General features: G+C 40.7%; 1 protein-coding gene across 1 annotated transcript in view; it reads left to right on the top strand.

Moving 5' to 3' along the window:
• syn2b (synapsin IIb) overlaps nt 1-20,018 on the top strand; it is a 77,972-nt gene that overhangs the window by 29,982 nt on the left and 27,972 nt on the right. Inside the window, 2 exon segments of the mRNA XM_018686887.2 lie at nt 15,869-15,926; nt 17,928-18,019. Of these exon segments, the coding sequence (XP_018542403.1) occupies nt 15,869-15,926; nt 17,928-18,019 (150 nt within the window).

Below are 20,018 nucleotides of genomic sequence, written 5' to 3'. Positions count from 1 at the left end.
TGCGATGGATCCAAGGCAACTGAACACACTTATTTTTGTGTCAGCGTGAAAAAAAGCTTCTCTTTTAAAGTGACATTGACACGTTCTGTCTTCAGTAGGAATCTTTTCCACTGGGATTTTAGAAATTATTAGTGTGAACTCACAAGTTAACAACTACATGCCTGAGAGGAACAGTTGGAGATGAGAAGATAGATACCACTCTCATGTCTATATGGTAAAAATGAACTAAAGCCAGTCGTTTAGCTTGGTTTATCACAAAGACTGGAAACAGAGGGCAAAAGCTTACCTAACAGTGTCCAGAGATAACAAAATCTATCTAAAGCCCATTAATTAACAGGTTAAATCTGTACAAAGACCAGAGTATAAAAACAATAAGCTTTGGTTTTACTGGAAGGAAATTATTCCTTGTCTGGGCACAGTGACTTACTGTCTCTGCTGGTGACAATAAGATGCCTGTGGCTAAGATTTGGTCCAGTTAAGCAGCTATTTTGTCAATTGTGATCATGTTTAAAGATGCTGTATGTACATTTTTGGTACATTTTTCATCTTGTAAACACAACGATGGCTGTTGATGCTAACATTGGCTATGTCGCAATTGCAAAAACTGACATTTAGCACCTTTAAAACAAAGTAGCATTAACCTTAAGTAAGATATGGGTTAGGGAAGTTTGAAGTTTTGTATGTCAAAGCCAAAACTTTACTTAGAAGAGAAGGCAGTTTGTATAAACGCTTGGTTTTCTGGCTGTCTTTCCAAACCCCCACTGACGCTTTTGATACATGTCGCCGGCCACTTCTGTCCAGCTGACGTTTTATTAAGAGGCTCACACTACACCTTCACTCCAAAGAGGCACCTGATCAATGAGCAGGACTTACATTACCTCAGTGACAAGTCCTCCCACCCACAAACGCTGCCAGTTATATTCAATCCAGCCAAACTGGATTAATTGATAAATCATTAATCTTCCCGTCTGTGTGGTGCAGAACATTATAAACACACAAACTGGTACATTCATGACATGAAAGCGTCCTCTGTTCTCCACCACTGATGCAGATGAGCCTGTTGTAGCTTCTCAAGTCACACCTGTGTGTCAGTGTGTGTGTAAAGTTACAGGTTGGTAATCAGTACAGTAGGCATCTGAATCTAAGCCTCCATATAATGCTCTGTAATGTACGTGCCTGTCGGTGTGTGTCGTGCGGGGGCGTTGTAATGATTTAGCAGTGATAAATGGGAACTTGCAGTTCAGGTTTAATCTCTATTAACCCCGATGCAAGCTAATTCCACCTCTCATCAGTTCAACAGACTAAACCGATTGATCTATTAGAAACTGTAAGACATGTGACTCTATCTCTCCCTCTGACTGTTAATACCTTCTCATGTGCTTCTCCTCCCTGTTGGAGGATTCAAACGAACCAGTGAAGGAAAACAGTGTCATCTGTTAAGTTACTTTAATTTGCATCTTGGAACCTACATTAGCTATGATGCCTGGATGGATAAAGATCCAACATAACACTGAACTGATACAGCATGAATAACTGCAGACGCCCTGTGGTGTAAAATGTTATTACTACTAGCAGCTGTTATTCACAGATGACCTGCCATGTATTCACCTACACAGACAATAAAGCAAAGGCCCCTCCTTCCTCTTACATTTATGTAAGATCACCGTCACCTCTGTTCAAATAAGCAGAGGTTCTGCCTTCTTAAACTAGTCATAAAAATACTTTGGGTAATTACACTGCCTGTTGTTAATATCCTCATATTTTCAAGGATCTCAGGAAGGTGAACTGATTAAAATGTGTTAAATCGCAGTCAGAGATTAGCTCTAAACTAAGTTAATGATGTTCCCAAGATCTGTAATTTTTGTGATTTGTATGGTTCAGGAACCGATAAGTGACATTTAATGATAATAATAACCAGTCCTGATGAAAGATTACCGCTCCAGTCCATTCATCTGCATTATAAAAGCAGTACATTTCTTCTGAAGGCAGCATCAGGAGGTCTGCTCTGCAGAAATAAATAGAAAAGAATCACGTCATGATTCATTTTAGACAGGATTATCTTGCCATCATGAGATGGATGAGATATCTGGAGCCTCAAGGAATAATCCATCAGTACATTTTGTTCTGGCACGTACAGGACAGACTGCTTAGCCATGCAAATTATATTTCAGAAACAGTTGCCACATTAACTAAGCACAGGCACTACCTGAGCTCCAGCAGATTTATATAGGTCTCTGTGCACAGCAGTGATTACTGTGCAGTACACAAATTAAGCACAACACTAACAGTAGTCAGGAGTGTAGTACACAGGCAGCTTGAATGTCAACCTCGGGGACAACTCTGATGATGATATGGTTAACTTAAATACCAGTGCTGTTTAATTAGTTTGTTCTCAAAAGCAAATTGCTTATGTAAACCTTTTTAAAGCCAAATGGCACCAACACACTAATCCCAACAAGACTGCAGTCTCATTCCCTTTTCTCTTGCATACACATCAGTCCTTCAATGTAGACTTTAATTACAAGACGACTTTTTTCTTGTGAATAACAAATTTCATTTCTTGGGGGCTAAAAGATTCTTCTTCTTTTTGTTTTCTCTGTAGCTGGACTTGCAGTAGAACTCAGCAGACACATGTAATCAGTGATGAGAGGCAGTGTAGACTTTGTTTTTAGAAGTCAGAAGCCGACAAGGATGGGAAGCACTGTCTTAGAGTGACCCTCAGCTGCAGTGTGTGCAGTTGATTCATGTAAAAGGCCTTTTAGCTTTATCATTAATTACTACACTTACACCACTTCAACACTATTCAATTAAACTTTTGAATGCCCTAATGTTAGCACAACATTTTATGCACATTGTTCTTGTTCTAACATGACATCCATATTAAAACCCATCCCTCTGAAACTAAACTGATTTAATCTCCGCCTTGTCTGAATAAACAGTAATTTGTGAGAACCCTCTGGTGGGTCTGGTGAGGTGAAGGAGGTTTTCACGCACATTTAAACAGGGCTCGGTATAACTCCTGGAAAACAGTAATTGAGGAATCGACTGGAAAATGAACAGGCTAGTTAAAGGTCTGGATTACTGCCAATACCCAGGAACGACACAGGATTGATAGTACTCTGTGCAGTGGAGCGGTAAATTGCTGAAGCCTTCGTTGCTGTATTTTTCTCTTAGTACAAGGTAGAAGTCACACTGGAGTATATCAGTATATTTTACTGTTGGACGACTGATAGATGAAGTATTCTGTTTGTTTTAGGGGTAAAGATTCAGTATGAGAGCGAGCGAGAGATAAAAACAGGAAACACAGCTAATAACTTTAAATTGCAACACCAAGGACACAGTGGGCATCATTTTAGTGCAGGTGCGAAGCTGATGATGCAAATGAGAGAGCATATGTGACCGTTCATTTTGGTAGTTTTGCCCAGTTTGGTTATTTTGTAGCGTGGCCCCAAATAAACTTGCTTGTGCCAAGTTTGGTGTCGTGATGTGTTTATGTAGATCAGGTGGTGCAGTGCAGTTTTGGAGCCCATTTGGATGTGATTGTGTTTTAAACCACTTCTTGTTACACATTAAAGCAAATTGTGCAGTTTTAGTCGATTGAAGTGGTGGCGATGCAGACACACACCAGATTTTCCTCTAAGAGAGTTTCCCCTCTTCTGCTTGATGGGATATTTTCGTTTAATACGTTTAAATACATGTGAAACGTCATGTTCAGTGTGACTGAAGCAGTGTTTCTACTCAGTGTCAGTTTACGCAAACATTAAAACAGGTAAACTACACTGTTGTGTGCATGTAAATGTACCTTAAACCTTGAAAGGAAACATCATGTGTCCATGTAAGCATATTCTGAGTGCTGTATATTTGTGCGCTGGGACTCTGCACCGACTGGACAAAAACTGTTTCTCTGAGGCAAAGCCAACCAGACTCCCCACCCAGCCCATTAGGAAACAGTCTGCTGCTTCTAAAGATGGAGCTGATGTCATCAGGCATTGTTGATGCCTGTCCCTGCTCCACCTGCTGATAATGTATTCCCTCCTACTAACAATGTGAAGTATTCATCTCAGCTCCAGCCGTTTTTTCAGATAGCACCATACTGTGCCAAAGATGCTTCTATCCATGATCAGCAAAACAGCAAAAATTATTTGGTTACAGGTCGTACGCTTGTGTCACATGTATCCAGATGTGTTTTTCTGCTGAGCCACAGATTCCTTCTACAGTAACTGCAATGTTTTTTGTTTGTTTGATATATTTTGGCCATATATAAAGCAGTTGACTATTTACACATCCAGCAAACATGGAGCAACATTAGCTTTCATTTTGAACCAGATAAATGTAAGTCCAATATTCAAGATCCACAATTACCTTCTTTTATCATTGTGCAACACAAGGGTTGCATAATGAAATTACATGCTACTCACAAAAACCAAAAGTTCTATAAAACGAATGAATAAATGATCAAGTCATAGAAATAAAACTGTTTTTGTGGTGGAGTGCGGAGGATGAATTCAGAGATGATGAGTCTCACAGCCTGAGGAAAGAAAATGGTCAGAAATCTGGTGTTTTGACAGCAGATACCTCACCCTCTGCAGAGCCCTCCTGTCCTGGGCCCTGCACTTCCCCTTTCCAGTTTGTCATTTGGGTGTTTTCTACTGCTCCTGGGTAAAAGTTCAAAAAGTTATTCACTCTGCCTTGCTTTAGCTCAGTGTCCACCAACCCCCAGGGCAACAACCTGGTCAGTTTGAACTAAATGCTGGGGGAGTGGGGTATACTGTAGGTTTTAGGGATTTTAGAGCCTCATCGCTGAGAACAGCTCCCTGCTGCTGCTCAAAACAAAGTTGTTGAGAGCAGTGAGGCGGAATGAAAACAGTGGAATTACAGGCCATAAAACCAAAGCAATTAGCTGAAAGATGCTGCAGTAAAGCCCTCTGTACACTGCAGAGTTCTGTCATAAGTACTAAGTGGTTAGTGACTACAAATACGTAGTCACATAAAATACTGACTGAATGACACAGCTAAATGGTTAAAATCATTGATTAATTCAAATGTCAGTGTTTGAATGTCAAACAGAACAGAAAGTTGTTTAGCTTGTTAGTATTCGAACAATAACTGTTCAACTACAGCTATTGCAGCCTGCGGTAAAGACACAACAGTCTCTGACACACATTGCTTCAATTTCATGTGCCTCTCAGAGTATACAGGTTGTGCCAGAAAGCACTTTCTGTAATGCTTTAAATTGAGTGATGGCTGCCTCTGTAAGAGCATCATTTACTCTATATTTCCCCTGTGCTGGTTTTTCATCCATCTGGCCGTGGTAACCTGGAACTTTTTGTTTGTGACTTTTCCTATTAGGCAAAGTGCCAGTGGGTGGATCAGCAGTTTCTGTGTCTTCTCTGTCTGTCTGTCTGCTTGTCCCCCTCTAAAATTAAACACTACGCTCCGAGCACTGTCACGACCAATAGGCGGTGTGGGCAGTGGACAGCCGCACACACATGATCCCACACACACACACACACACACATATGAAGCCACACACATCATACAAAGCCGAACAATAAGTGAAGTGATGATGACTTTGCAAACAGCGACACTGTGGCAGTGAAACAGTGATGAGTGTGTGGGCCGTTTGTCTGTAGGTGTATACTGTATTAATTTGTATGTGTTAATATGTACTGTATGTGAGAGGAAGAGGAGGGGGAGAGCACTTTACCTCACAAGGCAGTTGTTGTATAATCTGTCCCGACAGCTCTTCATGAAACTACGCAGGGCATCAGCAGAACACAGAGTAATTCCTCGGATGTCGACTAGGTGAAAAGATTTAGTTTTTAATGGTTTTAAAGTGCTTGTCACTACTTCCATTTTCCACTTTAAAGATGTAATCCTTACAATATCAGCCCTGGATGATTTGGTGACACCTGTGGTTTCCATGGCAACAATTAAATGATGTTAGTTAACACAGACTCTCCCTGATAATGTATCACTCATACAGGTTGTTATGACCAGTGTTAATTATTTCAGCAAACACTCGTTCACCAGCTGCTCTGCCGGAAAAACAGCAGAAGAGTATCTGGTGTTTCTGTTTACAGTGCAGCCAAATACACTCAGTAAATAATGTGTCTTTTCCATCATGCCATAGGCAGTTGCAATCTGATTTTGATTTAAAGGTAGTTTCTCACACAACAGCAGGACATAGTAAAGTTAGATACCTTACTGAGGAGTTGCTCCCTACTATTTTAGAATTAATCTATTTAATGCATTTTAGACACATTTTTGACATATAATTGCAGTTAAAACTCATCTGACTCTGTATTTCCTGTGAGTGCTTCACAATAAAAGTCTGCCAGCATTTCAACAGATCACTGCCTCTTAATGTGAAGAGGCAGCTGCAGGAAATATTCCTTTATATAGCTCTGATAAAGCTGTAAGACCGTGATCAGTGAGGCTGATGTAACCCAACTTCCTCATTTACACCTACTTGTAAATGGTTTCATTTCGATCTTGGATAGATTGAGATCTTTGCCACTAAAACTTAAGCTTCCACTGCCATGTTCGAAACTGAATGCCATCTGGTTCGTGGCACTCGAAGCATTGATGTGTCTGTTTTCTTTGAGCATTACTTTTTTCTGAAATATGATTCGCAACTGACTGTCTCCACACAGAGAGACATATCCCAGTGCTCTTCCTACAGTGTCTGAGTCTGCCCTGAGAGGGCCGAGTTAATCTGCTTCATCTTATCAGATTTAGAAACAATATTAAATATGAAACCTAAACTGAGACTGAAATCCTGTTTTTATTCAAGTGACAGGGAAATTCTCCACAAAGAGCTGACAGCGGATATGAACCTGAACCTGTTGTCAAGAGACAAATTTGAGTGCCACTTCACTGACACCATTTTGTGACAGACTTCTTCAAGATCTCACTCAACCTTGAAATATCCTCTTAACTACATCCGTGACTACGCGGCATATGCAGGTGTGATTGTGTGCGTATTCAAAATAGTCTGTGCTCTCAAGTTTGAAGGAAAAAAAACAGACAACAGCCAGACGGACATCTGGATAAAGTGCACATAAAGTCTCATTTGTGCCAAGCCACGGCAGGGTTGTCTGCAGTGATTTATCTGCTCTCCATCTTGGTGCAGACAGACACTTTGTCTCAACCCACCATTAAACCAGGAAGAGTGCTCACCTTAGTTTCACCTCGCTAAGAGATGAATCAGCGTGTGGCTGTCATTTCGAGACCGCTCATCTTATTGCAAAGTCAGAGGCAACAGTTTTGTGCGATGAGATTGTGCGCTAAAGTTCTCGACTCTTCTCAGTTATACATCTCCCTGCTACAATGGCATCAAATTGCCCACCCAGTGCAAGTGTCACTGGAATAAAACAGTGTCTCGTACGTGCAAGGTGGATTTTTCACAGGCTCTATTGCTCTACCTGATTTGATTGACACACTACTTCTCCAACACAAATGAGTTGTGGAGAATCCTTGAATTTAAATCACTGTCTCCTCAACTCTGTATCCATCTCAGCCTTTCAGTCAATAAATAAAACATTGAGCGGGAGCGGAAAGCCCAATCTTTAAAACTGAGAACACAACTCTCTTAATCTTAAAAGCCCACAGTGACTGGAGGGCATGTATCCTGGTAAGGCATGTATCTTACTTTTGGAGAGAAACAGATGAAAAGCAGAGACTGAGTTGAATTTAAGTTTAGCCTGTGAAGTTTTAGCCAGTCATAGTCAAGCGTTCTCCTGAGCATATTCTGCCGTACATGAACACTTCATGTCAAATCCCGTATTGTTATTCTGTCAAAAAAAAAAAAGACAACAACAGAGTCTCTGCCTCAATTTCTACTAACCTCAAAAGTGACACAAACACTGGTCATATTTTCCACAATACAGACAAGTGAAGTAGCTAGTTAGAGCTGGAATTTAACAGAAATCTAAGACAAGAGAAGAATATATCTGATGCAACTTATCCTGCTTCTTTCCTCTGACATATATGACAGTAAACTGACTATCTTTAGGTTTTGGACTGATGTTAAATTAATTTTAAGACATATTTCAATATTTTATGCCATTAAGGAATTAATTAGGACAGGTCCTGGCCTATACATATAGTATATATGTATTTTTCCTGGATAGGTTTCCATTGGAAGATACAAATACATCAGTCCTAATCAGACTATTTACCACAGTTGTAGAGACTTTTCTGACACAGCCAACAATTTGCAGTAATGAGGAGGTTGGTTTTCTTCTGCCTGGAGAACCTCATTTTGAAATAAGCAATCATGCGCCCATATTTGCCAGTAATTGTTTGGCTTTCTCACTCCCTTTAATTATTGAACTGAAAACCAAATACCACTGCATTCAGTCTGAATGAAAACAATACGGGGCTAATTGGCCGTTCAGCTCACACTTTGACAGGAGCGAGGATGGCAGAATATTGATAGTATGGCACCAAAGCAGGCAGCAAGTGCATAGAAAAAAGGTTATATGTCCTGTAAAAGGTTTATAATGTCATTAATAATCAGATTAATAGACTTTTAAGTTCCATTTCCAATCAATCTTGTGAGTCTAATGACTGTATATTTTAGATTTTCCTCTTGTTAATCATCAGTATATTTCCTCATTAGCTTTCCTGCTCTGAGTGGACTGCTCAGTTTTTCAGTTTCTGTATTCTCATGTTTATTCACATATGGATTTTAATATTAATGACTGAAAACTGTGATGGCCTGACACTGCTAATCAATCTGAACACGCCTCCCCGGCTTTCCTCTCAAATGTTTGGAACAAACTTTTAATTTAGCTGTTATAATTACAAATCAATCACACATTCAGAAAATGCTCTGCTTGTTTTTAAAATGCCTTGTCTTGTCAGTTTGAAAACCATGGACAGATTCAATTCTGGTGACTGGCTGCCGCTGTCAGCTGCCACTCAAAAAGGTAGATTTATAAAAAAATACTGCAGTACTTTTACTTTTTCAAAAGTAAAAGAACTGCTAAATCTATTTAATCTATCACAGGTGAAGGTAGTCATTGTGGAAAATAGGTTTCATGGTGTGAACTGACTCTAGTTGTTGCAGAAAGAAACTGATATTTTACCTCCAGAGGGACTTTAATTTGTAAAAGTTAATGTCTTTCTCAGCAGATGAAAATGTGCTTCTGCTCTCAGAAATGTGTAAAATGGTGGGAGAGTGAATGTGAGAGAAACTACAGGAGATAGTCAGAGACGAACTGCGAGGTAGAGGAGGGTGGGCGAGGAACAGGAGAGGGTCCAAGCTGCAACACAGAGTTAAAACAGAGCTGTCAAATTACAGGGACAAGATAAAAAAGATTACTGTCACTCCTGTCTGCTTTCCAAGGACAAGAGGCGCAATAACTGTGCTCGAATAAACACTCATAAACACACAAAACTGACTCTCTCTCTCTCTCTCTCACACACACACACACACACACACACACAGAGTTCAGTAACAAATCTCTGAGTGTCTTCAGGCAGGATTCGGTGAAACCTCAAGAAAACAATCAACTCTGCTGTTGGTTTCAAGATGTTCCCCAGATGAGCCTTTTTCAATAAAGCAGATGTGCTGTCAGTGTGTGCTCTAACACACACACACACACAAACCCGCACATGCACACACACACCCTCTAAGTGTGCATTTGTGTCTACACAAGAGCACAGCAGCCTGCCCTGTAGGTCATCATTTATCACAGTAATGTAATGAAACCACAGCAACAAACCACAAACACTGATCCTTCTACCACCACAGACACACACACTTCAGCTCTAACCTCTGTTTGTTTAACTTATGGTGCAAACAGAAATTAATATATTAATCCTGTAATGTTCATGTGTACAGGAAGACATTTCCTTATCCAACAGAAATCAAAAGAAGAGCAGTTATATCAGACGCTGTATGGAGAAGGGCTGCAGTGCATCTGAATGAAAATCTATTAACTAACAACATATGAATATTTACAACAGCAGAGTTGATAAATTATGTATAAAACACCTCCAAAGCCTCTGTATTTAAGTCATATAGAATCACTGATCTGACACTAAATTTTACCACAGTAATTATGCATAGACACCAGTGAAAACAGCCAGTGAGCCATGAAGAATGAAGAAATACCCCACACATGTCCCTGTTATATCCTGTGTGTTATTGACAGCAGATAAAGTCAGCTGCACCGGCCACAATGACAAGACGTTAGAGTTTAAGTTACTGAGGATTAGGGTTAATATTTAATTATTAACCTAAAAAGCTGCTCTTTTAAACTGCTCATTACTGATTTAGAGAAGAAGTACAGGCGGGAATTGCTAACTAACTAAATCAATTTTTAAGCTAATGTTTCTCAAATGTTCTCATCCAGATTTCTTATTGTGTAAAAGGTGTGAAAGGCAGAGCCACTATTCAACTTGTGACCGTTGTGTAGTTGTACTTTATTTGCCACAACTTCCAGTTTTTGCCAGACACACTGACATGGCACATTTATGTGTGAGGGAGGAGCAGTGTCTGGGACACCTGCATTCCTGCGGGGCAGAGAGAGGAGGATAATGGCAGGAGGAGGTGTTACAGCCTCCTGTGCTGCAGCTGAATAATTCAAGCGACATCTTCACCTCAGGCAGGAATACACGAGCCAATACCACACTGATTTGAGACTTTGTATGCTGTGCGTGTTCGGTCGGCACAGCCAATCAAAACTCTCGCTCTTCTGGCTAATTTTTTTCTTCCACACAGAATGTGAACAGATGAAACAATAAAGCGCTCGCAGCCATTGAAGGACAAATGTCAGACTGAACTCTGAGCCTCTGCTCAAAATGTAGGAGATAGAAAATTCTCCTCCAAACTACTGTGTAATCAGAAGGCTGGATACACTTGGTAGAGGACAAATACAATTTTTTCTTGCACATGTCTGTTAGGCTGTACTTTTGTTCATGGCTGTTGCATCTACACTCAGCATCATCTTTCTTATTTGCTTTAAAATTGCTTGGCTCTCTCTGGTTTTCAGCCTTTTCTCCTTCAGTCCAGCATGAATGAAGAACGTCTGAGCCCGGGGCTTCCTGTTGAATAAGTTGTTTCTTACCATGTCGTACAATATTAGTGTTGCTGGTAGTAATCCAGTCAGCCTTCTTCATTTTGCACCATGCTGTTTTCTTACTCTCACCTTTCCTCCCTCCCTGTGTGTCGTCTGTCTGAGTGGTGCTTCTTGGAGAATTTTATCTTGGCAGAAAAGTCTGACTGTGCAACTGCTCTGCATTTTCTGAGTATGTTGTACTTCTAGCCACGATTCAACCACTGATTTCAGAGAGTGTTATCAACAGGAAAACCTGTTTCATTTTAGGTGTTTGGGCCCACAGAGAGCAGTGCAGCAAATCTTCTGCCCTGTGATGCTCACTTAGAGGAATGCCTAGAAAAACGTACAGTAAAAGGCAGCATGCAGTCAGAAAGTTTCCATAGAAACTGAGGATGAATTCTTGCTCTACAGCCAGCAGCAGTCCACCAGCCCCTGTGGTATTCCTTCCACTGTACTTTCATTTTCATGCCCCTACATTGTCTTGTCTGCACCGGCAGTAACAGCATGCCTCCATCTCGCACCACAGCAGAGCTGACAGGACTGCTCTAACACTTCTTGTGCCCTTTCACCCCCCACAGTCAGATTCTTGTTTTACACTATCTCCACTCCACGATGAGAAGGCCAGGGCGTGTAGAGTCTAGCATTGCCAGAGCCTTTGTGTGCTCTGCTGGAAGAGGTTCTTGGAAAAGCTTTATGAATTTCTCAAACCAATCATAATCATCAAGGCCTCAATTCTGATACTGAAGCTCACCTGAGCTCTTGATGCTTATAGTGGCAGATTTGTTTCTGTCAAGCCTGTGAGAGATAGTGTAGTTCACAAATGCTGCTTCACTTTATTCCCCGACTTCCTTAATCTTGCCATTGATTCTGTCAATTATGTCAATATGCTGCCTCCAGAGACTGATGTATCCTCTATATTTTAAAACACCATAGCAACACAATCTGCCTTACGCAATCACTCTTGTCTCACTAAGCCCATTAAAATGTACTCCCTTATCATGCATGCCTCATTTGTATCCATACATTCCATTAATGTGCTTTTGCGTCGAATCGATCATGATAACCAGAGAGTGGAGAGAAAAACACATGGGTGGGAAAAATGGTGCATTAAGAGGGAAAGTGGGAAAGCTGTAGCAATGTTAGGAGAAAGACAAGGGAGAGAAAAGTGTGGGAGACTGTGACAGGGAACATCACCTGTCATAATGTGACAATGTGAATCACACTTTAATGGGCGGCAGGTGACGTCATTACACCTTGATTATTGTGTCTATTCTTGTCAGGACTTCATGTAAAACAGTTTGAGGAGGATATTTCTGACCATTTGATGAACTTCAGCAAATCAAGCATCCATGATTAGTTCAGGAAAGTTATTTTTCTTGCAGAGTTTGGGGGAACAGAGGGAATAGTGGAACCAAATGACTGTAAATAATTTCTTAAGCATGATTATGGTGGTGCATTTGGATTAGTAAGAGTTCACTGCAAAAACTTGGAGCATCCAATGCAAAACAAATTAAAATACATAATAATCACGCAGAATTAGGCTGCTAATACCCAAGTCAACACTGCAGTTGTTGCTCATTATTTTTTGATATTTAATGTACTTTTTGTATTATTCAATCTCCATAATTTACAATACTAATAATGATTCCTCTTCTCTGTATCTTTCTCCCTTATCTCTCATTTGTCATCTCTGTCTCTCTGTCGTTACCATGCATTGATTTGAAAGGTTTAATTTCTACAGAGCCGTGTGGCTGTCTCAGACTCTTAGACTCCACAGATCAATAGTGAAAGTGGGATTGCATCAATTGACCCTGAAAGAACGGAGTCAACAGAGCTCAGCTGTTGAACGTAGCCCAGCACAGAGCCATAGATAGTCGTGCTGGTCGTGTTGTTTTCAGTAGCATCCTGTTAGCTCCACAAACCTGCACAACCTTCCTTAAGGTTTACATGTGCCTCTTGTTTTCTGTGATTTTCACTTGATTAAATTGCAGTTATCACTCCAGTATTATATGTCTGGTAATTCCCAGTCCCAGAACTACAACCCAGCTCCACTGCTCAGACATTCACTCCAGGTATGTCTGCTTGAGCTGCGAATCTCATGAATTAAAGAGCATGTACTTATTTAAATGCACCTTATTTCTGTCTCTCAGACTGTTTTGCCGCCCTGCACTCTGAGCTACAGTACTCCCATTTACATTTGGATAATAGCTAGACAGAGATCTAAAGCTTAATATCACCCACACATTGCCTGAGCAAATAAATAAATGTGCTGCAGTTACTATAGAAACTTAAATAGTTTCCACTTTGTACCAAAGTGCATGGGTAATTTAGGATTAGTGAAAAACATTAAATCCATTTTTAAATCCAGATGAGTTTCTGCTTGCATCTACAGTATCTCTGTGGTCGGAAAACCATTTTTAGGGAATGAATTTCCAGCTTTTTGCCCTGCCAACACTGTCCATGCATTCCTTGAAGTTTTATTTTAAGACACTATCGGCTGCTAGAAAATAGATACAGGAAAGTGTAGTGACGACCTTGTGAGAGATCATTCATTGTGTAACAACTTGGCATCCTTTAGCCTTACAGGACTAAAATCTGTAGCTGTATTAGCTGCCCAGTGAGGCAAACAAAATTATTTGTAATAGAGAGAAAACCCCTTACCGTTATATGGGGTTTGTCTCACAGTGTGAAAAAGCAGAATTTGTGTTGGCACTTTGCAGAGCTTAATTGCTGTAGGGCTCGCTTTTTTTATCTACAGTGAAAAAGCTCCAGTGTTCACCACCTGCTCAGCGTCAAACAGCAGACAGAAAAAGTTAGCGAGTAGCTGGTTAACATGGTGGAGCAATTAGCTGCTTAAGACACAGATGTTTCATTAAAAAATGGTGCAGACCAAAACAGAACAGCAGAGTGTGTAGTGGACTTACACTCATCACATAGCCATAACCACATCTCTGTGTCTGCTGGATTTGTAAATAGGGAACTGTTTGTTAACATGTTCAGTACAGTAACAATGTGTAATGTTCAGCTTTTCAGTTTGTTCCATTGGCCCTAAGTGGCCAAAAAATGAAGTAATGCAGCTTTTAGGAGAAAGAGAATTCTGCAAATATCTGCTAAAACGAGCTTCTGTCACCCCTCAAAATCAAACATAGAGGTTGTCCTTTTTTCCCTTTAGTGACAAACACTTTTGTCTTGTGAAAGCCCTCTCTGAGACGTCCACTCACAGCTCTGTTAGGATTCAGCTTTGCAGTTGTGTTTTGCTATGTGGCAGCCACATTATGCTTTTTGATGGAATTAAATGAGGAAGCTACATCAGCAGCCTTTCAGTGGAACTCAGTAATTGTCCATTACTGTGTTGGCCTGACATCCCATGTCTCTATTGTTTTCCATTGTGCACTGCAGATGCTGAACACACACTGACTGTGGAGCCTCGTTTGCTCCTAGACCCAGTCAACAGCGACGGGGTTAGAGATGCTTTATTTTGCATTAAACTCCTCTGAGGAGCTGTAATGTAAATATTGAATTAAAGCTGCAGTGATGACAAGTCTCAGGCAGAACTGATGATGTTTGTCGTCTGTGGCGTAAGAGAGGTTTCAGTGGTGGAGGTTGGGGTGTCATCATATCAACATCGTGCCCATGCTGAAAAAATACCACACACACCAGCAGAATTTGACCTTCTAGTGGGACTGAGGATGATATATGGCTGCAATACTAACATCACCAATTTTGCTGGCGTGGTTATTGATAGTTGGAAGTTACTGCATCATACCCTCAGAGTGTTTCTCTCACAGATGGTCTGATCCTAATGAACCAGACTAACGAGCCAGATGCCTCTGTGCTGCACTACACAAGGTCCAATGAGGTTATATGGAAGGAACCTTACATACATTTTAATTGACGGGATAGAGAGTAACCATGACTCCACATACAGTTTGATTTCATACAGTTTAGAGAGGATAAATGATTTTTATGGAGGATTTAAGGACCTGCTGATATTAGGAGAAATCATGTTTGTAGGATAAGCCCTTCGAGATGCTTCATCTAGTTAGGATTGTCCTGAGAAGACATAACATTTTACAGGTTTTATCATCAGCCAGGACTTCAAAAACACACAGGCTCATGCTTTAATTAGCCTCGCTGTATGGGCTGATGATGGACGCTGTGTGTAAACCATCTGCGATCCACTTACAGTGTTGTGTAAAATGAAACATCCTGAGCATTTCGTCTGTTTGTGTTTAGGCTGGCAATGTGTGTGTGTGTGTGGTGTGTGTGTGTGTGTGTGTGTGTGTGTGCCTCTCTGCTCGTCTCATTCTCTCTGTCAGTCTGTCTTTGTCTGCCTGCCCTCCATCTGCCTGCCTGTGTGTGTTTGCTTGAAATCTATTCCTGCATCACTCTTGATCGAGTGGCAGCCAAGATATGAGGAAATCACCATCAGACCTTACGGTTATTGGATACATTCATCACTCAAACTGCAAGACAACACTTAATATTTGCAGCAGATTTGCAGCCATAATCAGAATTTAATGTTACCGTCCATTGACATGACACTAATTGCAGTTTTGAAATGGCAACACTGATCTGTTGTGTCCTTTTAAGAAGTTCAAAAAAGCTCGTTAGAATTAACATTCCCCTACAGCAGAGAAAGTTTGGGCATAAAAAGTGCTTGAGCAGGCATCCATTTTCTTTCTTTCATTTGTTCCACAGGGAGTGAGATGTCCAGTAGAGGGCAGCACAGACAACTGAGAGCTGTTGAGTGTACAAATGGCAACCTAACTGTCCTCTCTTTTCTTCTCTTCCAGGGCCAAAGTGTTTCGGGGAAAGAAGATCCTTGGGGACTACGACATCAAAGTGGAGCAGGTATAATATTGATTTTATAGACCTACGTTGCTGCTGAATCATTTATAAAAAGGGAACAGAGGAACAGAGATGAAAGTGGACTGACACCGTATTCACGTTTGATATGGTAATGCATATATTTTCACTGACAAGGTGGGACACTGGTGCCCCAGCACATATTCAGTAAAAACAAAACACTCCTTCAGATGAGCTCTACCTGTCTCTTTGTACAAGAGGTCACACGTTACTTAAGAGAACTTGAAAGTTTGAGTTAAAGTGTAAAAAAAAAAACTTAAATGCTGCCACTCTGGAAAAGTGTGAAGCGTCTGTGTGGCCTATTGCGACATGCTCTCGGAGGGCCAAAAGGGGGTCAGTCTACTGAAACAGCTGCAGATAAATGTGGCCATGCTAGCAGTGTGGCTGTGGGGATGGTAATGTTGGGCTGTCAGCTGTAACTACAGGTTGGATTGGCATGAGGTTTTGTACACACATTCATGATCTCTAGAGGATGAATTCTAGCGGATTAGGTGATCCTCTGAACTTTCCTCTTAGCATCACAGTGAGATCATCAGCAGGGAAATTGCTTGACATCGACAAGATGGAGTGACACCAAAGTTGGTGCAGACATTCATGGTTCCCAGATGATAAAGCTTAAGTCTTTTGGTGGCTGCTGGACTTTTTTAGCATCACCAACAGGTCGACATGTTCTGTTTTGAGTATTTAGGCCCCTGGAAGATCAAATTTAATTTTTATCTGCCCAGTTCTTTGGTTTATCACAAAATACCTGCAGAAATAATCACTCCCATCAGCCCCAGCTGCACTTTTTGTTTAGTGCTAATTAACAATCATTAGCATGCTAACACAAACTAAAATGATCATCCTGGTTAATATTATCAGCTAGGCTAGCATGCCAATGTGCGCTAGCAGCGTCTGAGAGCGGCTAGCATTGCTGCAGGCTCTTACTTGTGTTTCATACAGTAAGATGTACTCGTCTTTGTTTCAGTGGTTTGGACGTCCATCTGACCTCACAGAAACCATCAATCCACTCGCATAAAATTCTGCATTTGTCATCTTCTGCAAAAATTACTTTTTCTCTGTATGTTTAACTATGTATAAATGCAAAACCACGCTTTGAAAACGAGCATTTCTTCATGTAAAATAAAACCAGAACCGTAGTGATATCACAGTGTGGTTACTGTACGTAGTTAAGCTATACAATATACTAACAGTATGTGACATTTTGGTTTCATATTGGTTGAACCTTCGAACCAGCAAACCATTTTGGAACACTTGGTTAAAGCGTTTGAGATGACTATTCTCGGGGGTTTCACACCAAACAGTTTCACACCTAATAGATGTTGACAGTTAAATTATAACCTCAACCCTCACCACAGAAACAACAAGAAATAGGCGCCAGAGGAGACAGGAGTCGGCAGCTATGAGTCACAGAGAGATCCTCACTATGTTTGCACCCACACCAAAAACCAGCATCTGTGCATTCATATTACAATAACTATATGGTTTATGTATTCAGTGTGGATTTGTTTATATTTCAGTAAATACAAGAAACTAACAGCAGACAAATAAATAACAGCTGCAATTGTGTATACAGTACCCAGGTCTTATCTCTTTTTCCTGCTTCTGCAGTGGAAGTTTGTTAGAGGAAAAGTAATTCTGTGTTTATTTAGTTTGTTTTGTTCCCAGTGCAAGTCATTTATTCAAATGAAAAAAAGATGATGTGTCTGGTGTGAAAGGAACTGAAATTATGGAAGAGAGTTGACATATTACACATATTTTCTTGCACAGTAACCTTGAAGACAACACAGTATAATCATCTGCTTTTCTGCTCTCTGTTGTTTATTTAAGGCACTTGACTTGAGGAGCCGTTTACTAAGCAGACATTTTGATTGATTTGAACATTTTCCATTTAATGGGATTCCTGAGTATTTCATCAGTTTTTATATCAAGAATTAATGTGTGTAATTGCCGACACTGTCCTGTGTCCTCTGTCCATCCTCGTAGGCCGAGTTCTCAGAGGTCAACCTCATCTCACATTCAAATGGAACCTGTAACGTGGACATGCAGGTCGTGCGGGGTGGCACCAGAGTGGTCAGGTAAGCACCATACACACGACACACACACACGACACACACATAGGTTTTTCTGTGTGTTTTTGAGAAGCACAAATTTGTTGTATTTTGGGGTCAAATCCTACTTCCAGTCCTAACTTTAGTTCTTCCTTTAACCCTAGCCCGTATCCTGACTTTGGTGGTGAAATTAATCCCAAAATACAACCAGTAATTAAAAATCTAACCTCACCACCCAGACTACCAGCTGGACTTCATCCTGTGACCGTAAATCTACCTCAGAAAAAACCCTGGGTCTTTACCAAAGTGTCCCTCCTTTGGAGATTAATATTGCTATTTTTGGAAGGACGTTTGGTCCTCATAAAAAGTTATAAGAGCAGCATGCCTTTGATGATGCAAACCCCAACTCCTCCTCAACTCTCAGAGTTTTAACCAACTGTTTATTCCCAAAATACAGCCAAAAACTAATCTCATTAATTATTCTATGAGCTGTATCTGCAGTGAAATGTCTTTTTAATTTACTACTTTAAATCAGTAAAAACACTTACAGCACATAATATGCCTTCATGGGGTTGAATATAGTGTGTTTTTCTTACATTATAATTTTCTGTGTTTTTATATTGTTATAATGTGTGTGAATGGTTTTTTGTATGGACACGAATTGCTTCTAATTGCCCCTTTGGGTCACAGAAAGTATTTTAAATTGAATTTTTTTTAAAAGATTGTGAGCACATTTGTTCCTCAAGAGCCCAGTGTAGGGCTCTTTAGTGGCCATGTTCTACTCTCAGGCCTAAAATAATCAAATCTACAATCCCAGAGTGCAACTATCAAACACAAATCTGTCAATAACCCTGTGTCTTCACAGACACGCCCCCACTTTTGAGGTTAACTCAAGACTCAGCATTACTGTGCTTGATTGTGTTTGACTCTACTCTTAAATAACTATGACCTGCAATCCTAAAACACAACCAAGAAACACAAACCAAACCACAATGACCCTCATGTAAATGTCCCCGCTTTGGAGGACATTTGGTCTTCACAAAAAACTGTAAGAACACACAGACTTCACTCGCATCAATTAATGATGTTACAAAGACTTTTTTCAGTGATATCAGACAGAAAAACCTCAGAATGCTCTTGGAGATAAAAAACAGATTTGTTTACTGAAGTCTCCGATCGGTGGAAAAAGGGCAAAGTCATATGACCACAACCATCACCCACAGACTGGCAGCAGATCTGCGTACAAACATGTGAACGTGCTGTAAACCAGACAATCACACAGACGCACTCACACACCACAAACCACACAGACACCAGTGTCCCAGCTAGAGACTGCCAGTGATTAAGCAAGACCCTAACTCCCACTGCTCACCAACCAACAAAACTAACAGGAAATGAAGACGGCAGCGTCAGTCCGATAATCAGCATCTCTGCCCTGTAATTATGCTTTAAGAGGGGCTGGTCCCCACATGCCCGCACACAAACATACACTCAGCAGTGACCGCCGCCTCGCTTCATGTGGAGTCAGGGAAACTTTGATTCACAGGAGCAGACGGAAAGATCCACATTCACCTGTCCTGACAACGTCATGTCTACAGAGGCATTACGCTTTCACAACATGTGTCATCTGACCTCTTAGACCTCTCCACTTGTATCATGGTGTCAGTCTCACCCCGGATATGGAGTTGCCCTGGAGAAAATTAATGATCTTATAACATAGTTATCAGTGTGTCTTGTTTTCTGCCTGTGTGACTTCAGCTCAATACACTCTTTTTAGACTTGGACGTTTTTAACTATCTACATTTGTCTCTGTAATTGCACCATGTTCATTGATTTCAAGTCAAAGCAGTGATTTTGCAAACAGCCCCGAGTCTGTGCGATGCCAAGTAATGATCACCCACGAAAGAAGGCGTAATCGTTTTGAAATTCTGAGCAGGTCCCTACGCAATCTGCAGTTCCTCTTGTGGGAAATATTTACCATGTGAAACATATGGAAATTCATGATTTTTGACTGATCTTTAATCAG

This window comes from Lates calcarifer, linkage group LG12, assembly GCF_001640805.2.
Source record: "Lates calcarifer isolate ASB-BC8 linkage group LG12, TLL_Latcal_v3, whole genome shotgun sequence".
In the NCBI taxonomy this organism is placed as follows: Eukaryota; Metazoa; Chordata; class Actinopteri; family Centropomidae; genus Lates; species Lates calcarifer.
The sequence above is the reverse complement of the archived record's forward strand: the minus strand, read 5'-3'. Positions and strand labels throughout refer to the sequence as shown.